At 41.1% G+C, this 15,832-nt stretch overlaps 1 protein-coding gene across 3 annotated transcripts in view; it reads left to right on the forward strand.

Moving 5' to 3' along the window:
- Positions 1-15,832, forward strand: part of LOC137380191 (protein disulfide isomerase Creld1) — a 45,283-nt gene that overhangs the window by 23,111 nt on the left and 6,340 nt on the right. For 2 of the 3 annotated variants that reach the window (XM_068051965.1, XM_068051966.1), the window contains exons 7-12: positions 3,068-3,244; positions 4,376-4,471; positions 6,512-6,595; positions 7,481-7,576; positions 8,700-8,840; positions 9,360-14,081. In XM_068051965.1, the coding sequence (XP_067908066.1) occupies positions 3,068-3,244; positions 4,376-4,471; positions 6,512-6,595; positions 7,481-7,576; positions 8,700-8,840; positions 9,360-9,580 (815 nt within the window). In that variant the 3' untranslated portion in view covers positions 9,581-14,081. Of the gene's footprint in view, positions 1-3,067; positions 3,245-4,375; positions 4,472-6,511; positions 6,596-7,480; positions 7,577-8,699; positions 8,841-9,359; positions 14,082-15,832 lie in introns of those variants that run through there. The other variant, XR_010976992.1, reaches the window with a different exon arrangement.

Genomic DNA, 15,832 nt, shown 5'->3' on the forward strand with positions numbered 1-15,832 from the left:
TCGCTCTCTCTCGCTCTCTCGCGCTCTCTCGCGCTCTCTCTCGCTCTCTCTCGCTCTCTCTCGCTCTCTCTCGCTCTCTCGCGCTCTCTCGCGCTCTCTCGCGCTCTCTCGCGCTCTCTCGCGCTCTCTCTCGCTCTCTCTCGCTCTCTCGCGCTCTCTCTCGCTCTCTCTCGCTCTCTCTCGCTCTCTCTCGCTCTCTCGCGCTCTCTCTCGCTCTCTCGCGCTCTCTCTCGCTCTCTCGCGCTCGCTCTCGCGCTCGCTCTGTCTGTCTCTCTCTCTGTCTGTCTCTCTCTCTGTCTGTCTCTCTCTCTGTCTGTCTCTCTCTCTGTCTGTCTCTCTCTCTGTCTGTCTCTCTCTCTGTCTGTCTCTCTCTCTGTCTGTCTCTCTCTCTGTCTGTCTCTCTCTCTGTCTGTCTCTCTCTCTGTCTGTCTCTCTCTCTGTCTGTCTCTCTCTCTGTCTGTCTCTCTCTCTGTCTGTCTCTCTCTCTGTCTGTCTCTCTCTCTGTCTCTCTCTCTCTCTGTCTCTCTCTCTGTCTGTCAGCTTTTCCGGCAGGCTTTTAGAGTCATAGAGAGATACAGCACCGAAACGGGCCCTTCGGCCCACCGAGTCCGCGCCATTTTAAAAATAAACCCGAGTCTGTCTGAAGTTGAGAAACTGTTGTTCCTGTCGTCAGAATGTGTCAGCTGTTAAACTGACTTGCGGTTTTTATAAAGCCGGTCTGACAAAGGGAAATTTCTCATCTCTAGTCATGGACCGAAGGCAAGTATGAGGAATGGCCCCGGGTACAGTTTACCCCCAAGGACCAGCTGGATCCTGGCTCTCGGGCCATATGTTAAACAAATAAAAACAAAAAACGCTGGAAATACTCAGCAGGTGTGGAAGCATCTGTGGAGAGAAAAGCAGAGTTAATGTTTCAGGTCAGTCACCCTTCATCAGAACCGGCAAATATTAGAAATGTAATAGGTTTTACGCAAGTAAAGTGGGGGTGTGGCAAGAGATAACAAAAGGCAAGGTGTTGATAGGACAGAGGGTCACAGTGAATAACTGACCAGAAGGTCATGGAGCAAAGGCAAACGGTATGTTAATGGTTGAAAGACAAAGCATTAGTGCAGAAAGGGTGTTAATTGACAGAAAAATGAACAGCCTGGCCCCAAGCACAAACATGAAAAAAAAAGTGGGTAGGCACAGTAGAAACAAACTAAAATAAAATAAACAAATAAAAAAAGAAACAAAATAACTGAAAATAAAAAGGGGGGCGCCTGTCATGCTTTGAAATTATTGAACTCAATGTTCAGTCCAGCAGGTTGTAGCATGCCTAATCGGCAAATGAGGTACTGTTGGACAACCCTGGTCTATGCTGTCTGTACCTTTTTCCTAAGTTTTCCTACTTACCATACTGGAAAGAAGGGTTCTAATAAAGCTAAATGTTAGTTTATAATCAGGCAGCTGTTAGTTTATAATAGCTAGATTTTAACAATTAGTATTCTGGTTAGTAACCTAATAAGTTACAAATGCTTCAGCTTCCTCCTTGTACAGGTGATCAGTATGTACTCCAGATGGCCTATTACTGTCCAGGTTTCTGAGCTGATTGAGAGTAGCATCATGTTTAGGTTGTTATTCAAAAGAAGTTGACTGTGAAAGTCTTGGATAGGTTAAGTAATATTTTTGAGAATTGGATTACAGATGAACAGAACAAGATGTTTTAGTTTATTCCAAGAATAACCAGAGTTGAGAGATAAAAACAGAAAGTCTGGAAATACTCAGCAGGTCTGGCAGTATCTGTGGAGAGAGAAACAAGAGTTAATGTTTCAGGTCTGAATTTTCATCAGAGCTGGCAAAGGTTTGAAATGTTAAAGTAAAAAAGTGAAAAGGGGGAGGGGGAAGAAGACCAAAAGGGAAGGTGTGTGATAGGGCAGAGGGAAGGAGAGATTAAATGACGAAGATGTCCTGGAACAAAGGCAAAGAGCGTGCTAATAGTTGTATGAAAAGACAAAGCATTTGCTGGCAGACCTGAGTATTTCCAGTACTTTCTATTTTTATTTCAGATTTCCAGCATCCACTGTGTATTGTTATTTAAGAATTGAGAAATATTCTGTGTGTGGTCTGGTGATACATTGATTAATTACCATGCCATATTGTTGGGTATGCTGTTAACTGGATACAGAAAATACAAAGATGTGTATGGTCTCTTGTCTGGGGCTCAAATAACCAGCACTGGAGTCTACACGAAGCTCAAAATAGCGTTGTTTATGAATTTCAATATAATTTGGAAGTTTTTTTTCTAATTCTACTTTAATACATGATTGCAGATATCATGTGAAAGATTTTAAACCTGAAAATTCTTTTCAAGTTCCTAAGGGTTTAAAATGCTGAGTAACTCAAACTTCATAAATAGTTCAATCTCTCAATTGTCATTCGTTGAGTTTGTTTTACCTGACCCAATGACTTGCACACATCTTTCTTCTTCCTACATCTGTAACCACATCCAGTCCTAGAACCCTCCGAGATCTCTGCGTTTGTCCAATTCTGGCTGCTTGTACATGCCCGATTCCCCACTGTTGGCAGTTGCTTGGGCCCTAAACTCTGGAATTCTTTCCCTAAACCTCTCTGACATCTCTCTTCCTTTAAGATACTCCTCAAAACCTGCTTCTTTGACCAATATTTTGGTCATCTGTCCTAATATCTCTTTATGTAGCTCTGTGTCAGATTCTGTCTGAACACGCTCCTGTGAGCACCTTGGTGCAAGTTGTTATTTCGAACAAGAACAGAAAATGCTGGAAATACTCAGCAGGCCAGGCCGCATCTGTGGAGAGAAAGACTAATGTTTCCAGTCTCTGTAACCTTTCATCAGAACTGGTGAAAGGTCACATAGACCTGAAACATTAACTGTCTTTCTCTTCACAGATGCTGCCTGACCTGCTAAGTATTTCCAGCATTTTCTGTTTTCGTTGCAGATTTCCAGCTTCCGCACTATTTTACTTTTGTTATTTAGGACATTATGTAATTGTTTTAACTGGCAGTTACATTTGAGTCATAGAATTAATAAGTTTTTATTCCACATTTACAGCATGTACAGGTGGATCAACCAAACCATGCAGTGGATATGGTCAATGTGATGGTGATGGAACTCGGTTGGGGACTGGGTTATGCAATTGTGATCCAGGCTACACAAGTTCTGTTTGTTTGGAGTGTGCTGATGGTTACTTTGAAGAGTCAAGGAATGATACCCAATTGGTATGTCAAGGTATGTGATACGTATTTAGATATCTTTTATTCTATAAGCTTACCTGAAAGGCTTAAGGGAAGCGCAAATTTTGTGCATGAGCATAAGTGATGGCAAAATAGATGAGGAATATTCATTTTCATATTTTGTTCTTTTTATTTTCTCCCTTGCTGGTGGTGATTCAGTTGGAGTTTGGTTTCATTGGCACCAGCAGTCATTGGATATCTCTGCTGTTTTGAGATCAGAACTTGCACAGAATCTCTGGAATGAAATATATTAGCAGTTATCACTAGTGGAAATTCTGATCCGTATATATCTTTAAATGTTGATTTCCATGCCATTTTATGTGGCACGTTAGAGAGCGCAATCACTCTTTTACATGCCTCTGCTGTATTCAGCTACATTTTAAACCTAATTCACCCAGAAGAACAAGTCGGATTCATGTCAGATGCCTATTTTATACCCCACCTGTTTTATCTTACATTATTTTTAATGTGTAGGACATTGGATGAGGACAGGATCAGATTTGACTGTGATGGATAATGTAAGGAAATCACACACCGACACTCATTATCCAGTTACATGTACAATGGGCATTTGGACCCAGTGCTGTCCTTGCAACTGTATCTCAGTCTGAGTCCCTGACTTCAGAGGGAAAATCCAAAAACCAAAGAAAAAGAATTGGAGCAGTGTCAGTCCAGTTCCTGAAATTTGCCCCAACTTGATTGTAGCTGATGTGAGGAAATTTTACAATTCACACAGATGTGAAAGGGAGTGTTCTGAAACAAAAGTGAATCCTTGGGCCCGAATAGAGGATATTCATCGTATCCAAATTTGGGTGTTCTTTATGCTGGCGTAGGGGAAAAAATTACCTTTATGAACCTGAAATAAGACAGTTACTTGGATGCAGGAAAGCAGATTGTTACTTGTCAATGATTCCAAGAGCAGCAAATATGACTAATGATATTAAAACTGACAACTTTGAAAGTGATATCCTCCAGTCATCAGGAACCTTTTTTTTTCCTCCATGCCTAGTGCCAAATTCAGAATCTTTTTGTGTTAATTCGGGGTGCTCACTATTTCTAAGCATGGTTTAATGAGGTGTGGTCACAGTCCGATTGATCTTGTGCTCTGTTGGCTGCTGTGTTTCAGAATGCTACAAAGCCTGCAAGAAGTGCACAGGCCCTGAGGACTATAAATGTAAAGAGTGTAAAGTTGGCTGGTTCCTGCATGATGACAAGTGTATAGGTAAGTGCTGACTACTTAACTTCGGGTTCCGTGTGACTTTCGAGGACTAAGTTTTCAGCAGCATGAGTGATGCACAATCTCTGTCTACGCTATTCATTATACTCTGCTCTGACCTTTACGGTATTTATGTTGGTTCTGCTAACATTATGAAAGGTTTTGACATGATAAATTGAGATGGACTATTTCCTTTGTTTGGGGAATCAGGAACAAGGGGTTATCAATTTAAAATTGTCACTTATTGTGCGAAGAGGGTAGAAGAAATTTCTTTTTGCAGAAAACTTGAAGAAAGAACTTGTATAGTACCTCCCACAAACTCTGAATATTCAAAAGCACTTTACAGCTAATTAAGTACTTTTGAAGTGTAGTCAGTGTTGTATTGTAAGAAAATCAGTTAACTTGAAATTTGGGCTAAAAATGCACCCACTGTTAGAATCAGGGGAACTTAAACAGCAGAAGAGAGGATTTAGTGGGGCAAAAGAGCAGTGAATGGCAGCTGATGGCCACAGATAGATGTGAACAGTGAGGAGCTCCCTAGGAAGCTGACTGCCCAGGAGCAACAGCTGGGAACTCAAACCTGGCACTAAGCTCATGGTCTACAGTGCTGCACTGCTACCTACCCTCCTGTATGTGTTGGAAACATGAACACTGTACAGCAGACATCTCAAAGCCCTGGAGAGAGATCACCAGCAGTGCCTCTGCAAGATCCTGCAAGTTCAATGGCAGGACAGTTGCTCCAATATCAGTGTCCTCTCTCAGGCCAACATCCCCAGTATCGAGACACTGGTCATAGCTCGTCAGTTACGTTGGGCAGGTCACATCATCCTCATGCCTGACACAAGACTCTCAAAACAAGCTTTCTACTCTGAGCTTCGTCATGGCAAGAGGCTACCAGGAGGGCAGAGAAAATGCTACAAGGATGTCCTTAAAGCCGCCCTGAAAAAATGTGACACCTCAACTGATTCATGGGAATCTCTTGCCCGAGACCGCGCTAAATGGAGAAGGAGAAGAAGCATCCGCGGCGGTGCCAGCCAGTTCGAACAATTTCAACATGCCCAGGCAGCGATCAGGTGCAAACAGCGGAAGAAGGAGCGTTCAGAAACTCGAGCATCCCATTCACTCGCCTTACCAAACATCATGTGCCCCACCTGCGGCAGAGTGTGCGGATCCAGAATTGGACTGTTCAGTCACTTATGGACCCACAACCCTAGAGTAGAAGAACTTCCCAAGGGACTGCCTAAGAAGTAGTAAGAAAATCAGCAGCCAGTTTGCATACAGTGATCTCTCGCAAACATCAGTGTGATAATAGCCATATATTCTATTCTAGTCTAGTAATGTTGATTGATGGATAAATGTTGGCCAGGAAATCAGGGATATCTCCCCAGCTCCTCTTCGAAGTAGTGCTATGGGATCTTTTGTGTGCACCTGAGAGGGAAGATGGCGCCTTGTTCTAACATCTCATCTGGAAAACTGCACCTCTGAAATGCAGCAATTCTTCCATATGGCATTGGAATGTTAGCCTAGATATTCTGCTCAAATCTTTGGGGAGGTAGCACGGAATCCTTTTACCATTGGGCGTGTAGGCCATTGCATTTTTTTAAGAGATGAATTGGTAAGCATTTTGAAAAGGAGATTCAGGACTATAGGGAAAAAGCAAGAAGATGGGATTAGTTTTGGATCTTTCTATCAAAATGCCAGCATGAGCAAAAGGTCTCCTATGCTATAGACCTCTAAGGTTCCATTTACAGCTATAACATAAATGTGATTGACCTTTTACAGGATGCGGGTAACCACTCATTATTACTAGTTTGGGACAGAATTACAAGATCACAAAACAAAGTGGAGAGAATCGAGGTTTATTTAAACACAGATCCAGAAATCTACTAAGTAAAGCAATTTTGTTTTATTGAGAGGGTTTGGCTACGGAGGCAGCTTATTTACAACTTACAAGAAAAGCATTTTGGAATTTTGAGGGATTACTTGATTTCTTCTGCTGTTTTCTTAGAGCTTGTTTAAACTAATAATCTCTTTCCTCTCATTCAGATATTGATGAGTGTGACACGGAGTTTGCAAGCTGCAAGGCTGGTCAGTACTGTGTGAACATGGATGGCTCCTATGAATGCAGAGGTCAGTGTTGCCGTCCTCTTTATGATGACTGCTAAATCATCCTACCAGCTGCAATTAGTACATTTTGTGACATTCCATGGTATACTGGAAAGACAGTTTAATATCCCTTCCTGTCCCACTGATTCTTAATATAAAGCGCACCTGAGCTCAGTCGAGCCTTCTTCAAAGTAAAATCAGGTTGCAAGTCAATGCGTTGCTCCTACTTCTAAGATTTCCTCTCTTTAGGCATTGCCAGATTATTGGGAGTAAATTTCCTGCAGACCATCTTGGCTAAAGACTGATGAGTAGCATAAGCTGGGGGGAGAGGTGGGGTGCGGGCGGGGGGGTGGGGGGGTGCGTGTTGGTGGTGGTGGTGTGTGAAAGCAGTTGACTCAATTGATTGGGTGTTACAGCCTGTCTCTATTGGGTGATTTATGCCTTCCTGCTATGACTAGGCATTCCTGATAAAAAGTATAGAAAATGATTGATTTCAATAAACCGTTTGATAATCTTGATTGAGAGAAAGTGGCCTGGTACTTGAGCATTTAATTCAGTTCCATCAATTCAGACATGATCTTACAGAGAGCTGGCTCAAGGGATCATTTCTGATCATTTCTTATACTATTTTTCTGTAACTGATCTTCAATGAGACTAAGAAGGCTGGAATAAAAATATAGGAAGTAACTGATCAATTTGTTCAACATTATTTGGTTCTTCAGTACAATCCTGTCTCTCTTGTCTGCCCTGGTTTCCAGCTGTAATGGAGTCTATATGTAAATTGCAGGAAGCTTTTATACTGAAAACAGAGAAGTAACTTTGCTCGGCTCTATGGGGACTCTAGTGTGCTATGTATTACACTGTAATACTTGACTCCTTGTTCTAATGTTTCTCTTGTCTCATTTCTAGCTTGTGACGAGGCCTGTTTGACCTGTATGGGAGCTGGACCTAGCAGATGTAAAAAGTGTAACAAAGGTTACCAAATGGAGGGTACAAAGTGCCTCGGTAAGTAATCTGGTATTTATACAGGGGAGTGTGGAAGGATGCCAAGTCCATGGAGTGCTTTCAGAAGAAAAGATGATCACTTTTGTTATGAGGATTAATGAGAGAAACTGGATCTCTTTTCACTAGAATAGAGAAGATTAAGAGAAAATGTTCTAGAAGTGTTCAGAATAATTACAGGTTTTGATAAAATTGGTTCCATTGGTCAGTAACTAGAGGTAAAGATCACCACCAGAAGAATGGAAGGCTGGATGATTTTTTTTATGCAGAACTGTGTTTTTCAGAAATGGAATTGCTGTAGAGGCAGGATCCATAATAGTTATTGAAGAGAAATAGATAATCTGGAAAACAGAAGTTTAATAATGTATGAGGAAAGTGCTGGGGATGAGTACTAATGGTCAACTCTTTTGGAGAGCTGGCACAGGTGTGAGGGGCCAGTGGGCCTTTTTCTGTGCTGTAAAACTTAATTGAAGGTAAAGTTTAGATAAAAAGAAAGGTGACCTTTACCAACTGGTATACTCTGATCAAGACCTCAAGTTTATTGCAGATGTAAGAGTCACAGTACTAGGGGGATGGTCTGAGTTACCAATTTCTCTTGTTAGATTCTGTGGTGCAATCAGGACAGAGCAGAACATTTTCTAAGTACTGGTGCAGGCCTGAATTGTGTCAAAGTTTAGGTTCTCAAAGATTTTTCATGGATGCATCTGTTATTGTACTGCTGAATTGTTGAAGTTCAGCAACTACAGTCCTTGATCAGTCTATGCAAAGAGCAAATGGTATCTTTTGTGGGCTGATGGCAGCACAGAAATTAACAATGGGCCAGAGAAATTAGTAGTGCAGACTGTCCCTATTTTTGAAAACCATCTGTGGTTCAGGCTGTGCAATGGTGAGTGGTCCCTAGCCCAGTTGATGAAAAAATTAGATGGAGAACAAACACCGTCCCAGTAACTGAGGCTGTTTAGTGGTGAGTAAATTGCCACCAGATTAGAGGAAGCTTTGCAATGATAAACTGTTTGGGTTGGGAGCTGGAGAGGAAATGGGAGATCTGATCCATGTGTTCTGGAAGCTGGAGAAGTAGTTAAGTTGTGAAAAGTTCAGTCTCCCAATGTGTTCTGTTTTGTTATAGATATTGATGAATGCAACAGTGAAAAACAAATCTGTAATGGTGCACATGAGGAGTGTAAAAACACAGACGGCAGCTACATGTGTGCATGTGTTGATGGGTTCTCTAAACAGGATGGTGTTTGTGTTGAGGAAAAGTTGACCCGTAAGTATTACATCTCTCCTAACCCAAACTTGTATCCCTCTATTCCAAGATGCAATAGTAATGATTCCTTTTTGGAAGTTTCAGCAGAGCTAATATAATGTATTATGTGGCAGTCTATTAATATAAATTGGAAATAAGTGCTGGAAATGCACAACAGTTCAATTAGTAGCTGAAAGGGAAAGATGTACCAATCTGCTAATGTCAGTAGGGCAGAGCTGGGAATGTTTTTTTTCTGCATCTGACCTATGGCTTACTTTGGGATGTCTAATATTGATACTGGGGACAAAACAGTGGAAAAATGTTCAATTCCCCAACATTGACATCCTTACACTTGGTGAACATAAACTTGATCAAAGCTTTGTTTTCTCAGTGTCACAATTTAAAGCCAGTTAAGGAGTACTTCAAAGAGACTTTATAGAGGTATAACTTCATGGGAGGTGAAAGAGAATCTGAATTAAAGCTGTAAATAGAAAATATTTTTAAATAACTAATACCAGCTCTCTCCACTTCTTCAAACAGCAGTCCCTGAGGAAGGTCTCTTTGACAATGTCACTGAGGACGAGATGGTGGTCCTACAGCAGATGTTCTTTGGTGTCATCATTTGTGCACTGGCAACACTTGCTGCAAAGGGAGATATGGTCTTCACCTCCATCTTCATCGGTGCCATTGCAGCAACAGCAGGCTACTGGCTGTCGGAGAAATCAGACCGTCTTGTAGATGGATTTCTTAAAGGAAAATAATGAGGAATATAATTTGAGTGCAATGAATTAGATGGTTAATCTGTGGTAATAGCTGACTATTTAAAACAAAACTGGTTTGTTACCCAGTGCACTGCTTTGCTAGAGCCAGCAGCTGGGGTTGCCACATGGACATATGGGTAAAATATCAATCTATAAATTATGAATTCAACACAAGTAAACTGTGCATGTCTGAAACGCAAGATTTATATTAAGATGGCATATGTGGGGTTGTTTATATCGGAGCGACTCATGCTATACTTTTGGTGAATACTGAGTTTCGATAAAATGTACAATGATGTTACCTTTTCTGAATAATGCACTGTTCTAATTTATTGTAAAAAGCTGCAGCATGGGCTTTATCCAAAAGCATATTTAAGATTCAGGGGAGAAGTATTATCTTCTGTCGCCTCTCAACAAAATTGTGCTTCCATTTACAAAACATCTTTTATTTTATTTTTGGAAAAATGTCCCAACTTTAGCCAAATGGACCGTGGCTCTGTCTGATAAACCTGTCAATGCCCAGTTTGTACTCTTTCGGACTTAGAATCTGTTAATTGGTCTAGTCCCACTTTGTAGGTCATTTAGTTTCTGAACAGAGTCTTGAGTCAACAGTTCTCATTCAAACAAGTTTACTCCTAAAGTTATCTCATGGGGAGAAATGGACTTAAGCTGTAGTGGGATCAGGTGCAAATGAACACCAATCAGGTTGAGTTTGATGCACAGCATAGACTAACAAAATAATGTGCTCCTCAATCTGTGCAGATGGATGATTAGAAAATGTATTGTTTTGTAAGTAACCTTTTTCTTGACTTATTGGTGTGCTACTCACAGCAGATGCAAAGTGATCTATAGTTGAGAAAATGAAGATGAGAAAGCACTCTTTAGGCATGGTACAAAAATTGAGGTTGGAGAGGATGTGTGTGGGGGTTCTGGCACTTAGTATGAGGTGCTACTTGTGGAGGGTTAAGGCCAGCTTGGAAAATGATAAAGAAGTCTAGGCAAGATATGATCAAAGCATGAACATGGCTTTCATTAGGTGCAAAGGCAAGCGATGTTACAGACCTGCAAGAAAGTTATCTTGGATTGGATTTGGGGAAAGAGTCTTGTCTCTTGGTTGCACAGTATACACCTACATGAGGAGGTAGCTAGTAAAGTCCAGATCAGAGGCATTTAGGTGTTGGCTGGAGCAGTGCAAGATGGCTTCAGTTTGATCCAAGCCGGTAGAAACCTTAATATCCTAGTCTTGAACTTGGACAGGTAGTTGGAGAATGTAACAACAGCCTTTGGATTGAAAGAAGAGCCAAATGTGAAAGCTGATCTCCTGCTTTTGTATGATGTAGCTAAATGATGAAGAGAAGGGAACCAGAACATACCCCAGCATAACTTTGCAGATAGAAGAGGTGAAACTATTGGCACACATGTTGGCCAAGAGTTGGGGTAGAATGAGGTGACAGTAATATCCCAAAGGTGAATAGCAGAAGAGAGACATTTAAAAAGATTAAATCCAATTTCTTGGTACTGTACTTGCCTTCTGGTGAAGAATGGAGGTTTAACTGTCATTTTAAATTGGAGGGGAGTTTGCATATGAATCTACCACTGAACAAGACATCCTTGATGCCTTTGTGAGATGGGAATGTGAGTACGCTTAAAGGATCTTTGGGAGCATTTGATCAGAGAAGGAGCCCAGCACCATCTCTGCCTTTGTTTAAATATAATAATGTTGTCTTTTGAGAGCCACCATTGCAGACCCTTGAACACTCATCTGTGAAATAATACCAGGTTCAAACCACCACCATGAAACTGGGATAGACCCTTATACAAGTCACTTGAACAGATATTTATATCTGTTGATTCTGCTAATATGGATTATGTAATATCCCATAGTTTTTTGTTAAGCATAATTTCTGTAATTGTGAGAAATGGCTTTTTTTTCTTATTTCTCCCCTGCAGACACTTGACTTATTTGGGTAAAGTTCAAGGGTCCTTGGGGTGTAGAGTTCCTGAATAGCAATTATTCGCTGGCTGTTCCATTATGGAGGGCATTACAGCTAAACTCTCACTTGTCTTCACCCAAGTGACTATACCAGCTGGAAAGTGCACAATTGGGAGGGAGAACCTGGGCTTTTTTTTTGCCTTTTACTTACCCCAGCCCAGAGTTACTAGGACCAGTTGCACTGATTACTGCTAATATAGTTTGGTTGAGCCTAGGACACTTGTCGGTGCAATGCACTACTATGCCTAGCAATTGCAGGTGTATATGCATCATGACACAGGGGTTGTCACTCGGGTACAGATCCCCCTAGCTTCATTTCCGTGGGATTGATGTCAATTCTGTAAAAGTGCAGGAGGCAGCAAACTTAGCTCTGCGGAGTCATGTGGAGGGTTAAATTAGTGCTGTCCTGACAATGAACCTGTTTTACTTCCAATCCATTGTTGATCTTTGTCATTGCCCCTGTTGATGCTCCTTTATGCATAATGTAATTTGTTTTATATTTAAGGTCTGTTTTCAGAAAATAAATTGTGATATAATTTGAATCAAGTGATGGATATACATAGCACTTCAGTCAGCATCTGTGAAGAGAAAAGATGGTTATGTTTTGGATATGGTCTGATGAAGGGCACGGAGCTTATGATGTTTCGGGTATGTACCCTTCAGCAGCACACACTCATAACTTCTCTTTACAGATGCTGACAGACTTGCTGTGTATTTCCTGCATTCAGTTTTTCTGCATTTTAGGCGCTTTCTGATTTACTTGTGCTAATTTTGATGTGGTTTTGTGTGCATAATCTCATTTTTTTATTCTAAATTCCTTTCTCAGTGCTGGAAGGTCACTTCTGTCCCTGAGGTATATCACACACCCTGCCTCCAAACTCGTAGAATTTCTAGTCTCAGTGCCCCTTCATATTCTTAAATATTTTGTCATTTGTTTTTTCTGTATTTATTGTGCTTTAACTTGTGTATGTTATTGTACTGAACCAAGGGAAACTATTTTCCATGTTACATGAGATGTGAATTGACAGAGTTGAAACAAATGTGCTGTTCACATGTTCTCTGTATAGCCTTAAATACCTGGATAGAATTGAGAAGGGTTTGCTTCTGATTTTTTTTTTACATCCAGTCAGCACCCCCCCCCCCCAGTTAAAGAGTGTTGGTGTTTTGGTGTTGCTGGATTCCTGCTGCTCCCTCAGTAAATTTGAGGGATATGCTTAAAGATTATTTTTTCATCTATGGAATAACTTTAAATTCTGATCGCAAATAGGCCCTTCATTAAAGCCCAGCCCAGTGTTAACCAAAGCTCGGGCATTCTTTTTTAACGTGGTTTTTTTTTAAATCGAACAGACAATGCAAAGGACATGGCTGTGAATTACTCTGACAACTTTGACACTTTTTTTCTGTATATTCATGAAATTCGGCTTTAAACATAATTTTAATAGTTTTTAGTTTAGCAGTTTACCTCAAAGGGCAGTAGTGGGGAGTTTTATTCTTTCTAGGTGTAATGGGTGTCCCACTTGTGCAAAACATTTGCACACAATTTCCAGTTGTTTATAGAGTGTAGCAGCCATCTGCTGGTGGAAGATGGAAGTGTCTGCACTGAAACTCCCTTTTTTTTTACTATGGAGAGTAAGAAGGCCTCATCCCTATCTTTCAAAAGATGAACTAGAATGTCCTACTACCTCTCCTCAGCTGGAAATGTAGTTTTCTATTATTCTGAACCCCAGGACCATGACATACATCAGACTCAGTCACTGGATTCTTGCGAAGTACTGCTTCACTATCATAGACAAGAATTTAAAATATATTTTAAAAGAACAAGGAAAATGAAGGTTTCTTAACATTGGCTACCCTATAGTGTAGCAAGCATAATTTCTGTTACTGACCCTGTAGAAATTGGCTAGTTGAGTATTACTATCATACATTGACCGTATTGCCTCTACATAAATGAAGTAACTGCTGTGTATGTGATTATGCTGGACATTTCTCATACTGCCCTTGTATAACTAGTAAGCTGATGGGTATCTGTGACATGGACATTTCTCTATACTGTACCTGTGTGTGTGTGTGTATATTTTCGACATTTGACAAGCATCAATGCCATGCACTGAAGGTTCTCACCGCTATCTTTGTATAACTTGGTGTGCTGGACCTGAGTGAATGCAAAGCAGTCTGGATCTAATCATTCTTTAATTGGTTCTGTAGTTTCAGGTGTTTGTAGTGTGCCTCGGTGTTTCACCAGGAACCAGTTAACTCTCTGACATTCAATCCAATCTTTCTTTGGAAATGTCCTGGCTGAATTTTAAAAATAAAATGACTGGGATCAATATTGGGTAATAATAGAGCTGAGGCCTATGTCACTCAGTTATTCTGAATGTGCCTGTTTAGTAACAGGAAGACTCCAAATGAAATGACATGTAAAAACATGGGGGGTGTGGGTAGATCCTCCAAAGCACTGGCACTGCTAGCACTGAAATTCTAGTAAGAATAAACATTTTATGGTAAATAGAGCTTGAATTGTATCCATGTTATTATGCTTATGCTTTTATTCTTTGTTACACAAACACTTGCACCTGCAGGACCTTCTAAGCCTCGGGCTTGTGAGGCCGCATACTTGTTTCTCCTGATCAAGTGCAATGTCAGTAGAACTGTGCTGACAAATGGCGTTGTCTTCAATGAAGTGATTTCAGGCTGCAACATTATTCAGAAGGATAACTGGTTTATGCAAGAGTTAATAATTGAGGATGGGGTCATAGAGGAGAACCATTTTAATTGCTCTGATCCTTATTTCAGCATAGATGTTGCTAGTGATTGTACATTAATAATGGATGGTAAAAGAATTACCAGTAATGTAGTCAATCAATGAGGACAAAATTTGATAGCCCCTGAAAACTGCGATGTGCAATTAGCCTGTGCCCATTGCTTCTAATACAGGCAGAACACTATCTTGATGCTGCTAATTTAAATGATAGAGGCATGCAGCCAGCGCTAAACATATCATTGAGTGACTGCGTGCCTCAGCAGGGAGCCCAAGTTTGTGTGAGGCTCACACTACTTAAAGCCAGCCTGCACCTCTTAAAGGGGACATGCATTTTGGCTGGAGCAGATGCTGGAACTGTTTATGGAGGAGAATGTGAGCAGGAAGAAGTGAATTATGATGCAACAGGGTAAAGGGCCTGCTCCAAGCTTCTCTGCTGTATTGGATGTTAAGGTGGATGAAGTGGAGAGGAGGAGAGATGTGATCTATCCACAGAGGGCCAAGAGGCCCTCCAGACCAACTTTGCAAAGACAGTGGGAGCAGATAACCATGATGGTCAAGGGCTGTGAAATGTTCAGTGACCTCATGAGTGGTCAAGTTCGATGTATCTTCAAATGCAATCCCACCCCTGCACCACTAGCCCCACACACTGCTGCATGCACCACACCCTGTCACTCACCTACCAGCAATCTATCAAATGTGACTCATACCCAGCATTCAGAGTATCTCACGCATTTGGCACTGCTGAAAACCGCACACCCACATCTCAGATATGGAAAGAAAGTAGTTGTCCCTTTATTCTGGCATCCCAAACACATGTAGATGGCTATCACTGGGATCTTTCCAGAACAGTTCTTTTTCGGGTGACGTTGAAGATCAGTTTGGCAGGCTTTTCAGGAGAAATGTGGCAATGGGAATTTATGCCAGGCCTTTCAGAAGGAATGCAGCATCAATTTCTCTATTTCTAAGAGGTTCTCAAAGAGATGGAAAAGCTGGCAGACTTTTCAAAGAGATGAGGAAAGGCTGAGCTGGGGTTTTGTCCTTGGCAAGTTAATATTTTTAAACTCCTTTCAAAACACTGTCCACACCCCTTCTCACTGCCCAAAGCAGAACCAAAAACAATTAAGAGTCAAGCCTCTTGACCCCTATAAATCTTGACCTGTCACTTCTCTGTAAACATCCTCCCCAGGTCAAAATCTCCCGCTGGGTACTTATTGAAGATTAGTGTCTTCCAGTAAGGGTTGTTTATAAACCAAGTCCAAAAGACCTTTCAATGACCTCTTTTTTTTAAAAAAACACACACCAAGTTCAGCATCTATGAAATCCTTTTCAGTTTTATAACAAGTCCTCAAAAAAAATTTAACAAAACATTGAAGCACTTTTGTAACAACAGGCACAGCTGTCTGTCCTTGCCCCCATGGAGGAGATGGTGGTTGCATTGTTGGAGTGGCCATGGCTGAGGCCATGGCCAGCAACAGGGTTGAAACTGTCAAAGATGACA

The sequence above is a fragment of the Heterodontus francisci genome, chromosome 19 (genome assembly GCF_036365525.1).
Source record: "Heterodontus francisci isolate sHetFra1 chromosome 19, sHetFra1.hap1, whole genome shotgun sequence".
Classification (NCBI taxonomy): domain Eukaryota; kingdom Metazoa; phylum Chordata; class Chondrichthyes; order Heterodontiformes; family Heterodontidae; genus Heterodontus; species Heterodontus francisci.